General features: G+C 45.0%; 1 protein-coding gene across 1 annotated transcript in view; it reads left to right on the top strand.

Annotated features, from left to right (window-relative positions):
* Positions 1-23,185, top strand: part of Sel1l3 (SEL1L family member 3) — a 108,166-nt gene that overhangs the window by 79,048 nt on the left and 5,933 nt on the right. The window contains exons 17-23 of the mRNA XM_013112524.3: positions 2,945-3,028; positions 11,778-11,868; positions 12,003-12,087; positions 14,117-14,226; positions 18,508-18,635; positions 19,214-19,316; positions 19,393-19,465. Of these exons, the coding sequence (XP_012967978.2) occupies positions 2,945-3,028; positions 11,778-11,868; positions 12,003-12,087; positions 14,117-14,226; positions 18,508-18,635; positions 19,214-19,316; positions 19,393-19,465 (674 nt within the window). The remainder of the gene's footprint in view (positions 1-2,944; positions 3,029-11,777; positions 11,869-12,002; positions 12,088-14,116; positions 14,227-18,507; positions 18,636-19,213; positions 19,317-19,392; positions 19,466-23,185) is intronic.

Raw genomic sequence — 23,185 nt, 5'->3', positions numbered from 1 at the left:
GTGATTTCTGTGGTTGAGGAGGCCCATTTTTAAAATAGATTCTTTTTATTTTTATTTCATGTGTGTTTCACCTGCATGTATATCTGTATGCTGTGTGAGTGCGGTGCCCACAGTGGCCAAAAGAGGGCATCAGATCCCCTGGACTAGAGTTATAAACCGTGGTGAGCCTCATATGGCACAGATCCCAGGTTCTCTGCAAGATCAAGCACTCTTAACCACCGAGCCATCTCCCCAGCTACCCAGGAGGCATTCCAAAATGCTTTTCACAGTCTGGCTGCTGTGACTCATGGATAAGATGCGGCCTAGTACCTGCCCTGCTGGGCTTTACATGCATTTTGCGTTTTCAACAAGTTACAAAGCAAACAAAGAAAAACCAACTATGACCTATAAAGTTCATATCTCACCCTTTATAGAAAAAAGAAAACATGACTGCCTTTGACTACATCTCACCCATAGCCTGGCTACCTAAAAGGATGTTTTCCTAAGACAATTGGGATCAAATCCATTCTGACCTTACCTTAGCAATAAAACACAGGCTAATTTGAAGCCTTTCTCGTTGTTGTGTAGGGTATTTGGGATGAACATTCACTCTGTAGAATTTCTTACTACTCTTTTGTCCTTGATGATCAGAGAGCATATTCATAGCAACCTCAGTCCTCAGGAACTTGCTGAAGCATGCTCGGTGAGCAGTGCGTGAACAATTTTGGGAGATGCTTTTCTGCTGTGTTTAAAACAGGCTCTTCTAAACTCATTGGATGCAATGTCTGCATACACTGCCACACCAAGTTCGTTGACTGCATTGTTCAGACCGTCTGTATTCCTTCTGCCGTTTCTTGTTCTGCTCGTTAAGCCATTTACTGAAAGAAATGTGTTATAACTCTCTGTGTTTATAGATGTAATTTGTTTCCTTATAGTTATCGTAATTTTGTGCTACATATCTTGAATTTATGTAACTGGATCACATAGATTTATTTTTGCTTTTCTAGTGGACTCTCATAATTTTGCAGTGTTCTTTTTTATCTCTGTTAGTGGGCACTGCTACCTTAGTCTCCATTTAATTTAATTTGTCCTCTGCCCTTTAATGTATCACTTTTTCCTGAAGCTCACTATGTAGACCAAGCTGGCATCAAACTTACAGATATACTCCTGGTTCTGCCTCCTAAGTACTGGGATTAAAGTTGTGAACCACTACACCTGGTTAAGTTTTATACTTTTTTTTTTAAGTGGTTTAAGTCTCCAGATCACAACACAGTAATTCATTGTTAATAAACCCCTCTAGGATACATTAGGGAGTAGATTAAAAACAAAGGAACCTTATCACATGTCTTAGTTGTTTTTCCATTATTGTGATAAGGCACCATGAACAAGGCAGATTATAACAAGAAGAGTTTTGGGGAGATTACATTTGCAGAGGGTTAAGATTCATTGCCACTATGGTAGGGAGCATTGCAGCAGGCAAGGCAGGCAAACATGGTATTAGAGCAGTAGCTGAGAACTCACAGTTTGATTCACAAGCACAATACAGAAAGAGAGAGAGAGAAAGGTGGGGGGAGAGGCAAGGGGCACTAGGAATAGCACCAGAGTCTTTTGAAACCTCAAATCCCAACCCACTGGGACACACCTCTTCTTCCTAGTCCTTCCCAAACAGTTCCATCAAGTGGGGACCGATTATTCAAATGTATGAGCCTATGAGGGTCATTCTTATTCAAACTACAATGCCATAGAGCAGTACATGTGTAGGCATTTTGACAGATCGGATGAGACAGGTATTCTGGCACTCAAGAGCCACAGAATACTGAGTGTTACACAGCTCAGATGGGGAAAGTATCCTGGAGCTCGGGAGCCAAGGAATACCACAAGCCACAGTACACATGGTAGCTTACAGCCCTGCCTCCATCAGGACAGAGTCTTCCAGCTGGGGATGTTTGCGCAGTGTAGCAGTTTCAGTCCGGCAGGTTTCCTGGGCAAAGTTGCTACAGTTCAGCTCTGCTCCCAGGATGTTGGCTCTGCTCGGTCCAGAGTCGTCTCTGCTCTGCTGCAAAAGGTCTTCACCTAAAGTTCATTGAAGGGGTTTATTGGGAGGGAAGAATCCAGGAGAGTGGCTGCCCTCTGCCAGAGTGGTAGAGGACAGCCTTGTAGCACCAACAGCCACAAGCTGAACAAACACAGAGTTTATATAGGGCTTCCAGGGTGGGGATTGGTCAGATTTTAATGCTGAGCTCAGATTGGCTAGAGCTCTGCTCAAGGATTGGTTAGTTTTCTGTACAGGGTTAGGGTCAGATTTGGCTCTGGTTTCAGGGCCAAAATGTGTTTCTTTCTCTGGTCCTTTTTAGCCGTTTGGCTCTAATTTTAGGACCAGGGTATATTTCTTTCACTGGCTCTGATTCCAGGGACAAAGTGTGTTTCTTTGGCACTGGTTTCAGAGTCAGGGTATATTTCTTTGGTTCTGGTTGCAGGGCCAAAGTGTGTTTCTTTGGCTCTGCTCAGGGTGTGTTTCTTCAGCTGGTCCCTTTTCCCTACAAAATGTATTTATTTGTTTATTTGTGTGGTACCAGGGATTGAACCCAGGGCCTGAAGCATCCTAAGCCGCTGTTGTTTCTCTGAGCTGTCTGGTAGCCCCAGGGAACTTATTTTAATAGGAGAAGCTATAAAACCCTGGGCCGAGATGTCTTTCGGTGTCAGTAGAATTGTACATTATGTGCGTTGCATGTCTTTGTTTCCATAGCAGGCTGCTACCCAGCATTTGTAAATGAGGACATTGAACGAGAGTTCTCAAAGTGCATTCTCTTTACCTTCTTAATATTCTGTTCTGCTTTGTTGCTTTATAAAAATTCAAACAAGAAAATACTCCCCAAGTGGGATTTATGGAGATCATATGAGGAAAGGTGATTATTGAATCTGCTGCTGTACGCATGTTTTCCCTTCTCTCTCCTTTCTTTTCCAGATGGGCAAAGCATGTGGCTGAGAAAAACGGATACTTGGGCCATGTCATTCGCAAAGGCCTCAATGCCTACCTGGAGGGACTGTGGTAAGCACGGGGCCCACATCAGAGCAAACTTCCCCAGCCCTTCGGCTTCGACCTGCCAACGTAGTCTTAGGAGAGGGAATTTTAAGATGCAACCCCAAAAAGCAATTTGCAGGAAAATCACAGCCTCCCAGTAATGATATTCAGAGTCACACAGGCTGATTGGCTGTTGATTGGAAAACATTGCATTTCCATGTTTAATTATACACAAAAATTAGTTCTCTAGGGGGGAGTGTCCACATTCATCAAGTTGAGAGACACACACATACGTTGATTTCTCTTTCCTTCAAACCTGTTCCACTTGGCTGTAGAGTTAGGAACGACAAAGGCAGTCCTGGGAAAGACCCCTGAACCCTGCCCGGCCTCTCAAGACCTGGCATAGCTACTTGGTTGGTGGGGAAAGAGACCGGTGGGTAAGGTCAAGGCTCTGTCCTTCTCCTTCACAAACAGTTGACTGTATCTCGGAACCAGGGCGGTTGGATGTCACTCACTGTCAGATGCCCCCTTTCCTGACCTTGGCATGGGTAACCTACCCCGTCCTGAAGAAATGAGATTCTCTGCCTCTCTGTCACTGGTTGGTGCTCTTACAAATCTCCAGGCAGCATTCAAGTGCCACCTGCCTCCTTTCCCCATCCTGTTTTCTTCTGTGGACTCGAGCACTCCATCTTTACTCCCTCAGGCCACATTTTCTTGGCTGGTTTATTGCCTAAATGATCTGGGTATTTCCATAATAACGAAAATGGATATGCAAATCGTCAGAAATCCCCTCGGTCCACTGCCTCAAAGACATTAGACCAGACCTAGAATAGATCACCCTCTGATATGAACCTTAATTAAAAATAAAAGCGCAGGCCTAAAAGGATGCCAGTTTCCCTTTTGGTCCATAGCTGAACCAACAGATCAGTGAGCAAGCATCTTAAATCAAAGCATGCTGGGAAGTGAGACTCTTGAAAAAGCACCAAATACAAATGTTTGTTTTGTCACCCTGGAACAGTTCATTATCTATAGCTTCCCTGCACATGATCATAAAGAAGTTTCTTTAAATGAAATTACTGTTCCCAACTGTGAACATGCCTCACCATTCCTGTGCTGTGCTATCTTGCTTCCCATGAACTTGAGTTCATAAGATACTCAAACCCAGGGCTGGGAGTGGTGGTGCATACCTTTAGTCCCCAGCACTCTGGGAGACAGATACAGGAAGATCATAGCGAGTTCAAGGCCAGTTGGATCTACAGAGTGAGTTCCATGCTAGATAAGGACACATATTAGGGCCCTGTCTCAAAATAACAAGTAGATATTCACAAAGGAACTCAGTTGGAAACCAAGACACACACACACACACACACACACACACACACTCTCTCTCTCTCTCTCTCTCTCTCTCTCTCTCTCTCTCTCTCTCTCTCTCTCAGCAGTGCAGTGTATCTCTTCGTAGCCTGGCTGTGATGGAGCTCTCCATGTAGACCAGGCTGGCCTCAAACTCACAGAGATCCTCCAGCCTCTGCCTCCTGAGTGCTGGGACTAAAGGCATGTGCCTCTTCCCCTGGCCCTCAGGCATTTTGGGGAGAAACCAAGACTTGACTAAATCCAAGTATCCCTAAAACAACTTGAGATTTTGAGACCTTAGGTTGAAGGATGTAACCCAGATGGTAGAGTACTTGCCTAGCATACATAAAGCCCTGGGTTCGATCCCCAGCCCCAGTCACAGTGATACACTCCTGCAGTTTCAGTAGTCAGGAAGTGAAAATAGTAAGTTATCCTCAGTTACATAGCAAGCCCAGGCCAGCCTGGGGTACAGATACAAAACTCTATCTCAAAGAGAAGTGGGGGAGGGAAAGGGGGAATTGTAGGACTAGAACAGCTGGGTCTACAGAGTGAGTTCCATGCTAGATAAGGACACATATTAGAGCCCTGTCTCAAAAACAAGCAAACAAACAAGCAAAAAAAGAAAAAAAACCCTCTCTCAAATCCAACCTTAACCTCCCTTCTCTTCTCACAAGCTTCTTAGGGTGAACTAAACACCCAATTATCAAAGCATTCCTTTGTGGTATTTTCCTCAAAGAGCCTGTAAACACACTCAGACCCGAAGACACACCCTCAGATGTCTGACGCCTGGGTTTCCATACAGGGGGTTTGTTTTCTTGCCTGTTTTTGAATTGAACTTCACAAAGCTCCTCAGCTCACACATTTTATAACTTGCCGAGGAGGGTTAGATGAATGGGAGCATGCATAGTTTGTTTTCTCTCTTAAAACCCAGCCCTAGTAGGAGCTTCCCTGCACGGCTGGGGTGGCAGGGCTGCACTGGGTGTGAATTTCTGGTTCTTTTAAGATCCACTGTAGTGGACTGGAGATTGACTAAGTGGCTAAGGGCACGCACTGCTCTTCCAGAGGACCTGAGTTCGCCTGCCAGGCAACACACAACCAACTCCAAGGGAATATCAGACCTCTGGCCTCTGTGGGCACATGCACTCATATGCACATTTTCACACACAGACAGGTAATTAAAAACAGCAAAAATTAAAAATAAAAAACCCAACCATATGGAACTTTCAAAGCATAAAAACGTATTATTAAAAAAAAAGATTTAGTGTAGTGCTTAAATGTAGGGCACCTTGCCATTGACCACACGGATGGCAAAAGTCACACTTGGGACAGTCTACTGCCCATGTTCTTCCACACGTGTTTTCTCCCAAGGCCTGTGCTCAGTGTGATTCCAAGCCTCTGCACGTACCATTTCTTCTACCCAGGAATCCTGCCCAGCTCCTTCCCCGTTTTGTCCATCGTGGGGCATGACTGCTACCTGCTTGCCAGTTGGAGCAGCCGGCATCCCAATGCCCCGCACATGGAAGCCTCTGGGAAGCACTCCCAAACTATATGATTGACTAAGGTGAATAGATGGAGAGCCGCGGCGTGCAAATTTGGATGAGCAAAAGATGCTGCCTCGCTTGGGAGGCTTGGGACAGCCTTGACGGCAGAGTTAGGGGGAATGCACCTGGAAGGATGGGTTGAGTATCCCCTTAGTCTGCAGGGAGCAGAGTTTCTAGGAAACAAAATTGCGGGAGCAGAAAGTAAAGAAATAAACAAGCAAAAAAAAATTAAGTGTGATTAGAAAATTTTAAGGCATTCCATTTGCATCATGGGTAACTTTTGAATACAATGTAGTAAAGCCAGAGAAACACGGTTTGGTGGGATTATGAGTGACAGAATATCCACTTCTTAATTGGTGACAAGACTGGAAAGGGGACTAGTTCAGAATCCAAGTTAAGGGAGCCAGGTGGTTGAACTGAGGATGTGATTGGAATCAGTTGACTGATTCTCCTTTGTTTATGTAATAGAGACCCACAAAAAACAGTGCGTGACACGGACCTGAGTGCAGGCGCTAACTGCGAAGTGCGCCCAGGTCAACCTTGTCTATGAAAATGAGCATGAATAAAGGATAATGGTACATGCCTTGGATCTCAGCACTGGGGGCTGAGGCAGAAGGCTCTGAACCTCAAGGCCCGCTCAGGCTACAAGGCCAGCTCAGGCTACAAGGCCAGCTCAGGCTACAAGGCCCGCTCAGGCTACAAGGCCCGCTCATGCTACAAGGCCAGCTCAGGCTACAAGGCCAGCTCAGGCTACAAGGCCAGCTCAGGCTACAAGGCCAGCTCAGGCTACAAGGCCAGCTCAGGCTACAAGGCCAGCTCAGGCTACAAGGCCACCCTGGGCAACTTAGTGAAATCTTTCATCAAGAAAAGAAGGATGGGAAGGAAGGAGGGAGGGAAGGAGGGATGGCTGAGTGTGGGGGTAGCCCCAGCACTCAGGAGGCAGAGGCAGGCTGGTCTCTGTGGATGCCAGGCCAGCCTGGTTACACAGGGAAGGAGGTAAGCATGAGAGGAGAGGGAAGGAAGACAGGATAGGAAGGAAAGAAAGGGGGAGAAGGAGGGACAGTAGCATTGCTCTGGTCGTCTGCTGGTCAGATTCATTCGTGTCCCTGCCAGACTGAATTCCACCACCGCCCCAGTACCCGGAAGTACCTCTGGCACACTCAACTCATGTTTGTTTTTCGATTCTTCTATGGATATGGATACATGGATATGTTTGTATGCAGTGGGTTTAGTTTGGCTTACTTCCAACCTTTATATTATTAAAATCATTACATATGTAATTCTTCAGCTACCTTTTCAAGTTAACACGTTTCTACAGTCTAATTCTTGCCTCCGGGTCGTATTGGGGCACATCCTCGGTGGTCACACGCCAAGGTTCTCATGTTAGTGCATGTTTGTGTTTCCTTTTTGTTCTCTCGAAGCTCCACGTGGCTTGAAGAGTGGGCCGGGAGGACCTGGTGATGATTAAACTTGCCAGTGGGGTCCCTGGGTCTCTGCAGAGGCACCTGTTGCCTATGCAGCCTTACACAGCTGTTGCCAGTAGTTTCCCAAAATCGTTTCCCTTTGCTGCCCTGCGCCATCTATACATCTCTGCCCGCCTTGTCCTTGCCAGTCTTAATACTGATGCTAAGTGTGGCTGACGCAACCAGTCTAGATTTGACGGGGAAAATATCATCTATATCCATCACATTGGGAAGATCTTTGTCAAAATCCATTTGGAGCAAAGTGCTTCCAAGGTTTCCTGTCCTCCCAGCCTCTCAGCCCTCCCCAGGGGTAAACAGGAAATAGACATGTGCTTCTCCCAGCCTCCGCCTCTGAGGTACCTTCTATTTTGCTGTAATAGAACTAAGTCATCCATCAATGTCTCCAGCCTCTGGATGTAATTTCTAAATTACATATGTCAGTTTGATGTGCTTGTGGCTTTTTCTGTTGTTCCAAGATTTATGTGGGATGTTTAAGAGAAGACTGTGATGGGGAAAGGGGCTTTTGCGGCATTGGCATAACTCGGAAGATAATGTTGTCATGCCCGAGGCGGTCCTCGGACACGAGAGGGTGTTAGCAAGGAAAGTCCAGCTGTCATGTTTCATTTCAGTCCTCTTTATTCGCGTGTACTTTGTCTCCGAACTGTGAGTTTGACTGACCTTTGTCTTCAACACACCCCAAGTACTTAACCCTAGAGGTCAGCCAGCATACAGTTGGCTTGCCGAGGACGAAAGAGAGGCATCTTTTTGTAATGCAGCAACCAATTCCATGGGGAGACCCTAACTGTTAGTTTTCCCCCCCTCATCTTTCTTGTCTGAGCTGCTCCAGGCATTAGCACAAAGGAAATTGCTTAATTGTTTGAGAACCCACGCAGACATGCTCACAGCAGGTGACCACACAGCTCTTATGAAGATGTATCACCAGGAAAGGGCTAGGAACATTTTATGCCAGGTAGAAAATGTGTCTCGGTCCATTCTCCGCGAATCCCTTCTTGTGTGACCTTCTGCCACAGTGACTGTCATGGAGTTATGCTTCAGTGAATGGGAAGACTGTTCTCCACCTTGAGGGTCTGAGTGGAAGAACAAGAGAGCTTTGAACTCTGTCTTTGAACTTCTGGGGATAGGGATGAGCAAATGTTTGTTGCAAATGCAAGAGTAGAAACATCTGTGATGAATAGTGTCACATGATTTCTGTGGAGATAGTCAAGTGAACGCTGGGAGGTTCCGTGTGGGAAGGGGTGTGTGTGTGTGTGTGTGTGTGTGTGTGTGTGTGTGTGTGTGTGTGTGTACGCACGCGAGACAGGTGGGCATGGGGTTTCTTCTTGTATTGTTGACAGGGTCCTGCTGAACCCGGAACTCACCATTTCAGCTAAGCTGGCTGCCAGGCAAGCCCCTGATATCAGCATGCATTGCCTCCCACGCCCCACCCCAGTCTCCACCAGTTCTAGGATTACAAGCTCATGTTGTCATGCCTGGCTTTTTATGTAGGTGTGAGGAATCCGAACTCAGGTCCTCACACATACACAGCAAACCCTTTATGCACCGAGCCGTCTCCTGAGCCCCTCAAAGGCTTTAGTAAGTGGGGAGAGTTGGTCTGTAGCGTCTCATCCCTATAGACATCCACTATTCAGTAGGAAATGTGATGACACCAGACACGAAGGCGTTGATTGATTGATTCTGCTAGATGGAAGATGAGGTGGATTTCTGTTGAGCACTGATATTGACATAGGTGCTTTTAGACATCTCATTTTGATGGATCTCAGTCCGTCCTTGATGGAAATGCTCCAGAATCCTGCTAACTTTCCTCTTGGTTTATGTAATAATTGGACAGCAGAAGTCTCCCTTCTTCCGCCCATCACCAAGGTAATTTGAGAGAGGAGGCACTGTCATTGCAAGCTTTGTCCTAGTAACTGTTTTTATGGAAGGTGCTAGTCTCACACTCACCTCTCAGTCCTCAATTCTCACAGCCATCTGATGTTTCTCTTGCTCAAGAGAAACTCCTTGCATTATGTTTTAAGAATGTGAGCCCATTCTGTCTCTTCATTGCCCAGATCTTGACCTTGAGTTATAAATCAATATCATGTACTTCCCTTGTGCTTGCTTTCTTCCTTCTCTCTCTCTCTCTCTCTCTCTCTCTCTCTCTCTCTCTCTCTCTCTCTCTCTCTCTCTCTCTCTCTCTCTCTCTCTTTTGAGGCAGTGTATCTCTTTGTGGTCTGGCTTTCCTGGAGCTCTCCATGTAGACCAGGCTGGCCTCAAACTCACAGAGATCCTCCAGCCTCTGCCTCCTGAGTGCTGGGACTAAAGGCATGTGCCTCTTCCCCTGGCCCTCAGGCATTTTGGGGAGAAACCAAGACTTGACTAAATCCAAGTATCCCTAAAACAACTTGAGATTTTGAGACCTTAGGTTGAAGGATGTAACCCAGATGGTAGAGTACTTGCCTAGCATACATAAAGCCCTGGGTTCGATCCCCAGCCCCAGTCACAGTGATACACTCCTGCAGTTTCAGTAGTCAGGAAGTGAAAATAGTAAGTTATCCTCAGTTACATAGCAAGCCCAGGCCAGCCTGGGGTACAGATACACAAAACTCTATCTCAAAGAGAAGTGGGGGAGGGAGAGGGGGAATTGTAGGACTAGAACCTTGTTGGAGAAGGATGTAGCTTTCTGCTGTGTCCCACTGATGTGCTTTCTGGGCTCTGCCCTGCACTGAGAAGTCTGGTCCCCAACCATAGTTGTTGCGGGCTGTGTGACATTTACGATACAGGGGACACTGCTTGACTGACCTTGGATCTTCTTAGCATGAGTCACAGCTAATGGGTTCACTGTTTGGGGTCTCCCTGGGAATTGGCTCCCTTTTCAGCTGCGCAGCCCATGACTTCCATGTGTCTGAGAAGGTCTGACTGCCCTAGGTTGATGTCCAGCCACCCCTGTGTCTCAGGACATGGTCTGCCCAAAGCTGTTTAGAAGAGATGACTTCAGACTATTTACCTGATTTTGTCTCACCCACGCTCCCCCCCCCAAACTTCCTAAGTAGTCTTAAAATGAAAAAAAAAACTGTTACCAATATCAACTGCTCCGAGTGAAAAATGAGCTTTGGAAACAACTACTTATGATTCATTTTTACTCATAAACTGGGCCATATGCATAATTAAGGAAGCAGGTAATTAAAAAGAAGAAAATAAATATTACACGCACTCTCACCAAGTGAGTTAAGGTCAGAAGAGAGAGAAGTTAGCACTGAGCCTCAGAGCCCCTAAGGTGTGTCTTCTGTGTGTGCATTGGTATGCGTTAGATACACACATACTCAGTTTTACCTCTCTTTTGCAACCCAGAGGTTTGTGCGTGGTAGGCAAACACTCAACCAGTTGAGTTCAACCCAGACCCCAGTTTTGTTTGCTTTTTAGACAAGGTCTCATACCGCCCAGACTGGCCTCCTGTACATTGTCATTAGCCAAGAATGACCTTGAACTCTGACCACCCCTGCTCCTGCTTGGCAAGTGCTAGGATTTTGGGCATGTACTACCCCACCGTTTTGGGACATCATTCTGAATGACCACATCCTAAAGCAACTACACCATGGAGTCCTTGAACCACTCAATAGTGTGTTTATTGTCTTCTCTCTTATTGTTCATATGAGCAGCCCTCTCACAAACTCCTTGACAAGGTAGTCTTTGTACATAGCTCTGATTTTTCCCTTTTGAATAAACCCCACAGGTGAGATGTGTGACACTGTGTGGTACACATATTATTGATGCTTCTTGTGTTGGCATGACTACCTCGTCCTCCAGAGCCATCATGTTCATGGCTCTCCCTTTATCAGTGGATGCTGGGCCATATCCATAGCCCTAGGCCCTTGTCACAACTCCGTGCAGAAATCCCAGGCAATTACTTGATGCATTCAACATTTATTTTGTTGTCTATTTTGACCACTGATATCAATTCCTTCTAAACCACTTTTCTTTTGTCTAACTTCTAGTGCACAACAAAAGCCCCACTTAATTAAGCTTGCTCAGAACCCTAAGCCCTAGAAAACCTTTCATGAAACAGAGGGCTGTAAAGCTTGGGGATTTTTCTTAATACCGCTCATCATAAGCGATGAAGAAAAGCTTCAAGAACCTAGGACCTGCAGATAGTCCCCAGCCAGCGTGGCCACATGCCATTCGACCAGTAGAGGTAGCTGTTGTATCGAGTAGCTGCTGGCCTTATCTGTCCTCTCAGCTTTTAAGAGAAAACAAATCAGCACAGGCAGTATTTTTAACAACAGTGTTTATTTAAAGGTGGGGGGGCTCATGATTTTGTGGTTTTAAAAACTGCTTATTTCGTGCCCTCTTCTGTTTGAATATAAGGCTCTCTGAGTATTAGCAAGAACCACTATATGAAATTTATTATTAATCATCTATTTTTAGGCATGAAGCTTTGCTGTATTATGTTTTAGCAGCAGAAACTGGAATTGAAGTGTCACAGACAAATTTAGCACACATCTGCGAGGAGCGGCCAGTAAGTAATGTATTCTGTTCTTCTCTCAGTCGAAGCTCTGGGGTTAAAGATAATGAATTGAGTTTTACAGGGTCAAAATTAGTCACTGGACCAAAATATTAGTGAATTAACTTCCTCTCCCTTTTCCCTCCTAGGACCTGGCTGGGAGATACTTGGGCATTAATTGTGTTTGGCGATACTATAATTTCTCCGTTTTTCAAATCGATGCCCCTTCATTTGGTATGTATAGAAAAACAGATGCTAAACTGGAGTGTTGGGGAGGTTTTAATCTATTGTAACAGGGACCATCTAACAGTTTGGTATGGAGTGTGGTATTTCTAAACAATTAGGGAAGAAAGTGAAAAATGTCTGCTATTAAGGGCACGGCTAAACTGCTGTCAGCTTCCTGCAAGCCAACAACTTCTTCCAAACAAAGGCATCTCTAAAGAAAACACATCTAAAGGACGAAGGACCTGGGTTGGTCCTTTGTCTTTGTGCCCACAGATGGGCTCCTGGACGCTCCACTCTGGTCTCTGGGTAGAGACCAGCCTCCAGGAAGTACAATGCCCAGACTCCTTTGCCCAGGAGTGAACTTCTGCCAATCGGAGGTACTGTTGGAAGATTGCATCATGGGAGGAGGGGAGAGGCCGAGGTATGCCTCCATCATTCTCTTTGCACCTAGCTTCTGGCAGCAGCCCTTCCGTGTTCTAGCTCCCACCAGCCAGCTCTGTCATCTTTGGTCTCAGCTGTCACAGGACTATGAAGCCCTGGAAGTATCACATCTATCCTCCAATAGCATCCTCTTGGGCACTAAGGATGATGGTATTTGCTTCCTAAGTCCTGATACCAAATTACCTCCAATTTCCCATTTACCCTTTATGCTCTTCCAACCTAGCACCAGAGATGGAGTTGGCTTTCTCTTTTGTCATTGAGTTATAGCTATACCCCTAAGCAGATGAAGGCCATTACTGAAACAAAGTCAGGAAGATGCAGGGCATCTGAAGGACAGGCCACAGCACTGCAGCTGTGACATTGAGTCGGAGACAACCTCAACTGATGGGTTGTGGGCTGCTGATGAAGATTTTCCCAAGCAGATTTGTTCAGGGAACCAACACAGAAAACAGTATGTCAACGGATAGATGGAAGTGCCCAGGGCATAAGACTTCCACCGAGGAAAGTGTGAAGATGTTTGTTCCACTTACTTTCTGCTGCTGTGATAGAAACTCCATGGCCAAAAGCGACTTGGGGAGGGAAGTGTTTATTTGGTATGTGCTTCCAGGTCACATTCCATCAATGAGGAGCCGGGTGTTGGTGGCGCATGTCTTTAATCCCAGCATTCCGGAGACAGAGGCAGGAGGATCTCTGTGAGTTTGAGGCCAGCCTGGTCTACAGAGTGAGTTCCAGGACAGCCTCCAAAGCCACAGAGAAACCCTGCTTGGAAAAATAAAACCATCAATGAGGGGAGTCAGGGCAGGCGCTCAAGACAGAAACCTGGAGATAGAAACCAGGAAGGAATGCTGCTTGCTGGTTTGTTCCCTGGTGCTCTCATTTGCAGGCTTAGGTTTATTCTATGGACTTGCTTACATAGCCCAGGACCACCTGCCTAGGGATGGTGTCACCCACAATGGACAGGGCCCTCCTTCATCAATTATTAATCAAGATAGTTCCTCATAGAAGTGCCCACAGGCCAGTCTGGCCCAAGCAATTCCCCAGCTGCGAGTTTCCTGCTAGATGACTCAGATGTTTCAATTTTACAATTAGAGGTTGACAATTAAAGGTAGAATACATTATATTTGGAGACACCAGTGATTTAACATGTTGGTCTAAAACAGGGTGTCCACATGTGGCCCCAAGATAGCATAGAATACAACCAAAATCAGAATCATAAATTTTCTTAAAACATTATGGTCTTTTTGTTTGGTTGTTTGGTTTTGTTTTTGAGACAGAATCTCAGTATGTATGTTTGGCTATCCTGGGACTCACTGTGTAGACCAGGCTGGACTCAAACTCTCAGAGATCTCCCTACCTCTGCCTCTCAAGTGCTGGGATTAAAGGTGTGCACCACAACCCCAAGTCATCGTTATGACTTTTTCTAAATTTTTTGGTAACTTGAATGCATGGTTCTAGATCATGAAATTTTAGATGATAATATCATATCACAATGTCACCCCAAATAAGCATATATGCTTTCCCAGTCTATGGGCAATGGATTAGACACCCCTTGAAATAAAACTACCTGACAAATAGATGCATGTTTTGTGTTCCGCAGCATATTTGAAAATGGGAGACCTTTACTATTATGGCCACCAAAACCAATCCCAAGACCTGGAGCTGTCTGTGCAGATGTATGCCCAAGCAGCCCTGGATGGAGACTCCCAGGTAAGCAACAATAACTGTCTCTCAAGGTCAAGGACTTACCAGATGCTCTGTGACTTCAGTAGCATGGCTTAATCACCGATCCTCATTGCCACATACTCTTCCACACAGTTCTATGAGGTGAATCTTGATAGAGCACTGGCTACATTCCTCATACCAATCTCACGCTAATCCCACAGGGCTCGAATCTTCTACCCAGAGATATGTCAAGGGAATGAGTCACTGAAGGTCAAACAACTGATTGGAAAGAAAAGTAACCACAGCTCTGTCTCTGGGGGAAGCTTCCCGTATTTCTGCCACATTCCATAGTGCTAACTCGAGGTGCACCCACAGGAGGAAGTGGTTTGAACATACACCGAGCATGACATGTAAATGTTACCTTTCTTCCCAGTCTCCAATCGCAGTCCTCCCTTGTCTCCATGACCTTGAATTTCAAAGATCCTGGTTAGATAGTTTGTAGAACAGCCCACTCTTTCAGTCTGTCTTTTGAGACTGTCTTTTGTTTATCTTATGAATACACTGAGGCTATATATGTGGGGAGAGAATGCCTATGGAAGCACACCATGTACCTGGGAAGTGATATATACAGGAGCATCATATCAGGATTGCATGCAGTCGGAATGCCTCACCAATGGCAAGCTTATTTTAGCTACCAGTGTGATAAAATACCCTGACCAAAAGCGACTTAAGGAAGAGAGGGTTTGTTTTGACTTTCAGTTCTATGTGACAACAAGGAGGAAAGGCATGTTCGGGAAACTGGAGTCTGGCTTGTCACACTCAGGAAGCAGAGAGTAAACAGGAAGTGAGGCTAGGCTGTAGAGTATGAAGACCCGTCCCCAGCAGCCCACTTCCTCAGTGAGGCCAACCCATAAAGGTTTCACAATCTTCTCAAACAGTGCCACCTGCTGGGGACCAAGTGTGTAAGCACATGACCCGGTGGGGGACACTTCACATTGAATCCACAATAGATGATTTCTGTAAAGTGAATATTTTTGCAGTTTTAATTGATGAATATCTTTGGAGGAAGCATCTCAAAACTATTCAAGCATCTTGCTTGTTCTCAAATGTTTGCCCAGGGATTTTAGGAGATTTTGCCTGCAACAGTCACTAGCTTGTGTCTTTATGGTAATTCTTTTGTCCTCCCCTTTCAGCTTCCTAATTAGAACTGTGTGAAGATCTCAGGTTCTCTTCCACAGTGGAGGATGGGAAGGTTGCTACCTGTTTGCGTGGGTGGCTGGCTGGGGTGTGGTCACAGAGCAAAGTCGGAAGCTCCTTGCTGCCTTGGCCTTCTCTTATTTCATGGAGGCATCACATCAGTGCAGTTGTGTGTCCAGATTAAAAATCCCAAATCTCTCCCACTCAGTCCCTTGTACATGGCACATCACTAAACCCTCAGGTCTCCATTTTCTTATCTGTCAACTGGGGTTGTCATAGCCCCTCCCCTGGGGGATGTGAGTATTGAACAAGGTGTTACAAAGCTCCGATCCCATGCCAAGTAGGATTAATGAACACAATCTATCTTACCGTTATCGCTCCCAGATCTGCTGAAGAAAAAAATATCTCCCTGGCTATCAGACATCATTTAAAATAGGTCTAATAACTTGATTTTCAATTTTGTTATTACTTGTATTTTAGAAAAACAATATAACAAACCCAGTAAAATTTAATCTTAAAAGGCAAAAAACTGAAATCAATAAATGTGTCTGTTCCATGGCAAGGCCTTTTGTTTTCTTCCTCTTTTCTTTTTTTACACTTATTTATTCATTTTGTGTGTGTTGGGAGGGGCGAGCATGCTACAGCATTCATGCAGACGTCAGAGGACAACTTTTAGGGAGATGGTCCTCTTCTTCTCCCCTGTGGGTACTGGGGTTCATTGAAATCAGGTCATCAAGTTGGTGGCAAGCACTTTTACCCACTGAGCCATTTCTCGAGCCTTGGGCCTTTTCACTTCTTCATGATACCTTCATGTGCTCTTCCAGTCCCTGCCCACTGGCTGTGTCTGTTATGTCATCTCCAGAGTACATACAACCTTGAAAATAGTATTATCACTCAATTGGTACTGTGTACATTGATACATTTTATTACACAGTCTCTTTCATTAGTACTCATTCATGAATGGTTCTTCTGTTTTTTTGACAACGTATTTATTGGTTCAACCTGTGTTTATCCAGTCCTACTGTGCTACAGACAGAGTTCAGTGGTGAGGACATAAAATGGAAAAAAATAAAAAACAAACCAACAACCCACTATTCTTGCCTTCTTGGGATTGACAGTCTCCCAAGGAGGAGCTGGGGAGTGCCCCCTCTTTGACTGTAATGAACACTTTGGGGTCTCCACCTTTCCCCTCTCTCTTGAATACCTCAGTTACACGCTGAGAATGACTGTCACTTAGTCAGAATCCCAGTGGTTTTATGACAATCCAATAGTATATTGCTGGTTTATATTTTCCAGACATTATCTCAGTGAGCAGCAGATAAGCAGAGGAGGAAGACAGAAACCTTGTCGACGTGGATAGTTTATTTCTGTGAACTGAGTGACTGCAGGCTGACACTCGATTCTCATTTCAAGTTGCTTTTACGTAATTCCTAGAAAGGAGGGGTGATGACGATAAAGGAGCCACGCCAAGGATACTGGGAAGAGGGAGTCGTGTGATCCTTTTTTTTAAAGTCACTTACTTGAGAAGCCGAGAACTAAGCTTAGCTCTCTGTTGGTCTCTGACCTCGCTCGCACCCCTGAGAGAAAGCACGCCCCTTCCTCCTTCCTCTTATCTCTTTTACCCCACGTACCTGTGACCACGCCCAAACAGGCATGGTCAGTGTTACAGGTGCATGAAATCTCTCCCTACAGAGGACTATTTCACCCACACTTATTGATGATGAACTAATCATTCTGTCTTCTTTATGTGAATCCATTCTTGTTTTTTACCTGGTTATCTCTTTGTCCTTTGATATATTTTTTAATACAAGTCACAATTAGTTCTTTATATATTTGCCTACTTGACAATGAACCGTAAGCCTAGCAGTCACTTACTTTGATCTTATTTTCCCCTTGATCAGAATCCTTGTGATTTTATAGCCACTTTCTCTTTTCTTCTAACACTTCACGTTTTTTGTGAGTGTCTTCCTTTCAAAGAGAGGATAATGGCGTGTATTCTGCTGGATGTGTGTGCGTGCATCTTAAAGACACTCCATACTCTATCTAGAGGTTATTTGGCAGTGTGACCCTGTCCCCTTGCCTTTGCATCCCAGATCTGCCATTTTCTAGCTGGGCGACCTCAAGCACATCCTTTAAATTCTCTATGCCTCAGATTCTCGATCTGTAAAATAAAAGGGTGGCAGAACCAATATTGACTCATTGTTACGAGATTAGGTGATTGATTATGAAGCAGAATTTTGCCTCCCATACAGCAAGCACTCATAAGCCGGCTGCTAGTGTATTAACAATGACTGCTGCATGGGATGGTGGAGAGTCCTGGTATAACAACATGGTAGATGTTGATGGCCTGTAAATTATTATCGGTGGCCATTGAAATACAATGCCAAAGGGAGGCCACCAAAACATGACCAATCTTTCTTAGAAGGGCAACAATAGTTTTTCTTTGTGGATCTCTAGTAATAAAGGTCCCTTTGCTTTTGGAGGGCATGTTGATCTGGCCACAGACCTTCATGCCGGAGGGGTTATTTCTTTCTGGTAGTTTAATAATACCCATATGTCACAGCCATCCGGCTCTTGAATGACATTCTTTTATTGAAGCCACCTAGTCCAAAGGATATGTCCCTCTCTGAGACTCAGAAGCAAAGGATAGAAGAAAGAGGTGTAAAAATGACCCATAGCTGAGATTTACACCAACAGGAATCATGGCAGGTTTTCTACACTCACCTAGAACACCTCAAATATGTGTTCATACGTTATTGTTTATCTGATCAGTAGACTAATGCGATCAAGGCATGGTTCTTTATCAATGGGCTTAATTCAGTGTTCTAGCTTTGTTGACGAAAGGACTCATTTCCCCAACTCCTGCGTGGAAACCAGGGTGGGGAAGGCCTGCCTGGCATTTGAGCAGATGGGCTGTAGCATTCTTTGAAACCCTCCCCACTCTCCTGCAAATAAATTTCTCAGATGCATGTATTCAGGGAAACAATTCATCAAGGAACACGACAAAACCATCTGGCTCTAGGGACTGTGGAAAAAAATTTAGAGGTTGTAAAAGTTTACGTTGTGATGAAGGGCATTGTCTGGGTTTTGTTCCAGGAGTAACTGAGTTCGGTTTTGCTCATGTTTTAGGGATTTTTCAACCTGGCTCTGCTGATAGAGGAAGGTGCTTCTGTCTCACACCATATTCTGGAGTTCCTGGAAATTGACCCATCACTCCATCCCGGTAATGCCTCCATCCTCCGGGAGCTGTATGAAAGGTGAGCTCTCAGCTACTCTGATTCCATGAGATAGGGTGGAAGGAAGGGGACCCAGGTGGGTGACACTCCAGCCTTATTTCAAGCTAGTATCACCCTGATTTTGTGATGTCAAGTATTAGAAATTGTCACCAGAATTGCTTCTGTCAGTCTTCAGCTAAGCCCAAATGCTATTCCTTTTCCATTGAGCTTTGGGTCTGTCATAGATTGCTCTAGATCTGAAGTTCAAGTGCTGACCAAGATTTTCTGTAAGATGGGGAAGAAAAACCACACAGCTGATAAGCTGACTTTTCTAGAAGATAAGGAGGCCATTCTGCATCTGGACTTTGGATAGACACTCAGAAATACTGTTTGGGTAGATCCGGTGTTCAGGGTCTTCCTTAGGAATGAGGGGGTTTCTGCTAGGATGTCCAAATACCAGCTGGGTCCCAGAGCACTTAGAATTAATTAGCTTCCTTCTCTGCCACCATTGTGAGGGAGTTTTTCTATGCAAAAGCAAACACGTGTGGGTATAAGGGACCAATCATAGCTGGTGCCACCAAAGCCAGTGATATCACAGGTACCCTGCTCTTTGTTCACAGGTGCTGGAGCCTCAGTAACGAGGAGTCCCTTAGCCCCTGTGCCCTGGCCTGGCTTTACCTTCACCTGCGGCTTCTCTGGGGTGCCGTCCTGCACTCCGCCCTGGTGAGTATCTTCCCCGAGCCCTGCCCGAGGCCCAGCCTTTCCACGGTCATCTGATGCATGCTCCAAATGTCTGCAGATCTACTTCCTGGGAACCTTCCTGCTGTCCGTAGTGATCGCCTGGATGGTGCTCTATTTCCAGTGTGTCTCAGGTAAAGCTTTCTGTAAAGCCAAGGCAAGAGGGAAGGGGCGGGCTTCTTTTCCCCTCCCAACAAGTGGCACACCCTCGCTTCATAATCTTGGTCCTGCTTCTTTTATTTAACATGGCCCCAAATAGTTATGAAGTTGTTTTTACAGTCTCACAGCCCCCAACTGTCAGGGAGCCTCGGACCATTACAATTTTCAAAGTAAAGGGCTTGAAGTTTTGTCTTTTTATCTTTTGAACTTAAAAAACAAACACAGAAAACAAAAACAAAAAAATGAGCTAAAATGTTTGCTTTTTCCCTATGTAAGCTTGAAAATTTCATTTCAAACCCAGCTGCTGTATGAAGTATTTTCATTCATGTAGCAGGATTTCTTGGACCACAAGCACCCAAATCATGACTTGGAGACTTACTATTAATTGTGAATGCTCAACCTTAGTTTAGGCTTGTCCCATTAGCTCTTACAACTTATTTTAACCTGTTTCTCTTCATCTATGCTTTGCCTTGGGACTTTTTAATCTCTATTTCATTCTGTATGTCCTACTTTCCTGATTCCTCCAGGCCTAGCTGGCTGGCTTCTGGATTCTCCCTTTCTTTGTCCCGTATTCTCCCCCGAGTCTAGACTCCTCCTCCTCCTCCTCCTCCTACTTAGTCTCTCTGCCCAACAGCCCTGCCTATGTCTTTACTGGCTAGCTATTGACCATTCAGCTTCTTATTAGACCAATTCGGTGCTTAGACAGGCACGTTAAAACACCAACACATCTTTATGTAGTTAAACAAATGCAGCATAAACAAAAGCAACACATCTTTACATAGTTAAACAATTATTCTTCAACACAAGCAAATGTAACACATCTTTACTTAGTTAAAAAATTTTCTGCTCCATAGCATACTCATTCCAATCATAGTGTACCTAGCTAGCCGGGTAGACTTGGAGAGTCCCCTTTGGTTCTTTGCAGACACAGTTATTTTTCAAGCTAGCCAAAGGAAGTAGCTAATGGAATGAGCTTCTCATCACTTCTATTTGGGCTTAGGCTCCAGACTTGTAGTCTGTGTGACTTAGTGCAATTACTCAACCTTTCTGATCTCCCAGTTTCTCATCAATCAAAAGAGAGTCTACCATAACTTCCAAGGGATGTAAAATGATAGGGACAGTTTAAAAATGCATATGAGATGCTTATCCTAATGGCAACCATAGTAAAATGAGAGCTATTAAACTTAAGTGGTGTATAAAACCCTTGCAATGAACATTAGCCATTTTATTTACCTTCCTAGGGTTAAAGGATGGTCCAAGTCCCACCATTCATATTATTATCTCACACACTTAGCAGATGTCTCTTGGTGGAAAGTGACAGATTGCCAATATCTTGAATGGCAAAAAGAGGAGGGAATAACTCACCAAGACTAACAGAGTCACTTACAAATGAGTAGATTAGGCGTGGGCTAGCATCTGGGTGTTTGCATGGCCATTGCTGGGTAGCAGATGATGAGAAGGGAAAGGAGTGGGCAGCCTCTCTCTCGAAGGAAAATGCAGGGCCATCTCCCTCTCATTTACCCAAGGAGGTGCGGGGTTCCCTCCATACCCTGCCAGGCTGGAGGCCTCGTCCTCTGCCCCTGCGTAAATCTCCCTAGGGCACCTTCCGTCTCGTCCCTGAATTTGTTGCCAGGTAGAGCACATTTGTTTTGCATCTTGTCAGTGTTTTCCATTTCAAATTATCTTTGTCATTTTTACTCTGTGGAAATACTGCTATGACTATTCTGAACGCAGTTCTGTTAGGGTTTCTAAAAATTGACTTGATGGCTTTATGCCAGCTGGTAGCCATGAAAATTCATGGATGGGTGGGAGCTCCTTTATTAGACACTGGCTTCTTCCTGCCTCCCAGTCTTCACTATCAGTTCCTCTGCATTTTTGTCTCCCTGCCCCTCCTGCCCTTTCATAAATCATATATATTTCCCTTTCCTGCCTCTCCTTGGGCCATTCTGTCACCCGTCTTCCCTCACTTTACAAAATGTTTTCATTTGCTTTTTCCAGGACATCCCCCTCTTTCTTCTTAGCAACCACAGAAGATTGTGTTGGGATAAGACCCAAAAGAGAACTTAATTCTACACGTGGCACGTACCAGATGAGGGAACTTAGGCAGGAGAGGTGGAGGAGCCTGTTCAACTAAGGAAATGAGACCAAGAGGGATGTAGGGTGTAGAATTCCAAACTTGCTTTCAAAACCTCAGTCCTTTAAAATGTTATAGACTATCTTAAACTAATTGGCCTTTCACAGTAAGAATATTTCCTAATGCGTTTGAGCATCTTAAGATAAAATTCATAATTAACCTGCCCGTACACGTTTGCTTTAAAAGCAATATAACGGATAATTAAAAGAAAATAACTTATTACAAAATAATGATTCCATATGTTACTTCTAGCCCACTGCCTCATAGTTTTACTGGGCACATGAATCATGCAGGGTTCACACCCCATAAAGATTCTGATAGTGTGTGCCTAGATTAGACCTTTGTAGCAAGCCTCTGGGTCATGCCCACGCTGCCATTGTGTAAAACATGCTTGGACCAGGAATGGCAGAAATAAAAAGGAAAGTCTCGCGTACTAACAGAATGTGCCTGCCTGCTGCAGTCCCTCCAACCCTGTGAGAACTCATGCTGAGGGCTGAAGTGTCTCTCCCATTCCTTTCCTGGTCCAGAATGAGAGCACATCAGTCAGTCCCAGCACTCAGAGGCAGAGGCAGGCAGATCTCTGTGAGTTTGAGGCCAGCCTGGTCTACAGAGCAAGTTTCATCCTGGGTGCTGGTCAATAGAGAAGGCACAGGTTTGAAGGCTGCTGGGCCTCCAAAACAGCCTGGAATGGGGATTGGAACTAGATGTTGGGGTTCTTACTCATTTCAGGATTTTTTAAAATCAATTGTTTTTTAAATTTTAATGATTTGTCAAAAAAGCTGTTCATATCTGCTGTGTGTTCGGCTCCAGCTAGCCTCATCTTCCTCCCAAGTTTCTATGATGCTCTGTGATATACAGTCAACATGCCACAGCCTTTGCCACATGAGATGGTTCCATGTTCAGTGGTGCAGGACAGGCGTTAGTCCTACCAGTAGTGGGGAGGGGAGCTGCTGAGATTCTGGCCCTACTGTTATTTGTGGGACAATGCTGAGCAAGGCAGAAGCTTGCCTGTGCCTCCATTTACCCTTCTGCAAAATGGAAGAAACAGTACTTTGTCTGCTTCCATGAGATGGCATGGTATATTTAAGCCTTTAGCTGTCAGAGTCTCATCCTACTGGGACATTTTACCTGCAGTTAAAGAATTCTACCATAAGGAGATGATGATACATAACTAGCCTGATTTGCCTCCGTAATAGTTAACCAAAGCCTAACATGCTTTTGCTACACTGTGGGGCTTCAAAGGCATTTAAACAAAGGTGTTAACAAACACAAGCAACAAAACAGGGGACAAGTACTTGCCTCTAAAGAAACTTGCTTATGGTTCCTGGCTTGCCTTCCTCCAGGCAGTTACATCTTTCAAAAGATAGTGCTTCTCCTGGTAATAAGGTCCCTGGAGTTGCCTGGTAATAAGGTCCCTGGTTGCCGCGGTCCGAGAACAGAACTCCTATTGCTCCGGGCCTACCTTTTTACTCCAGGTCCTTGGAAAGACAGCTTCTGTGTCATCCTGCTTGGGCAGCTTCACCTAACCATAGAACCATTAGCATTTCCCCGGGGCCTCCAG

This window comes from Mesocricetus auratus, unplaced genomic scaffold (genome assembly GCF_017639785.1).
Source record: "Mesocricetus auratus isolate SY011 unplaced genomic scaffold, BCM_Maur_2.0 Super-Scaffold_100006, whole genome shotgun sequence".
NCBI classification, from domain to species: Eukaryota; Metazoa; Chordata; class Mammalia; order Rodentia; family Cricetidae; genus Mesocricetus; species Mesocricetus auratus.
The sequence above is the reverse complement of the archived record's forward strand: the minus strand, read 5'-3'. Positions and strand labels throughout refer to the sequence as shown.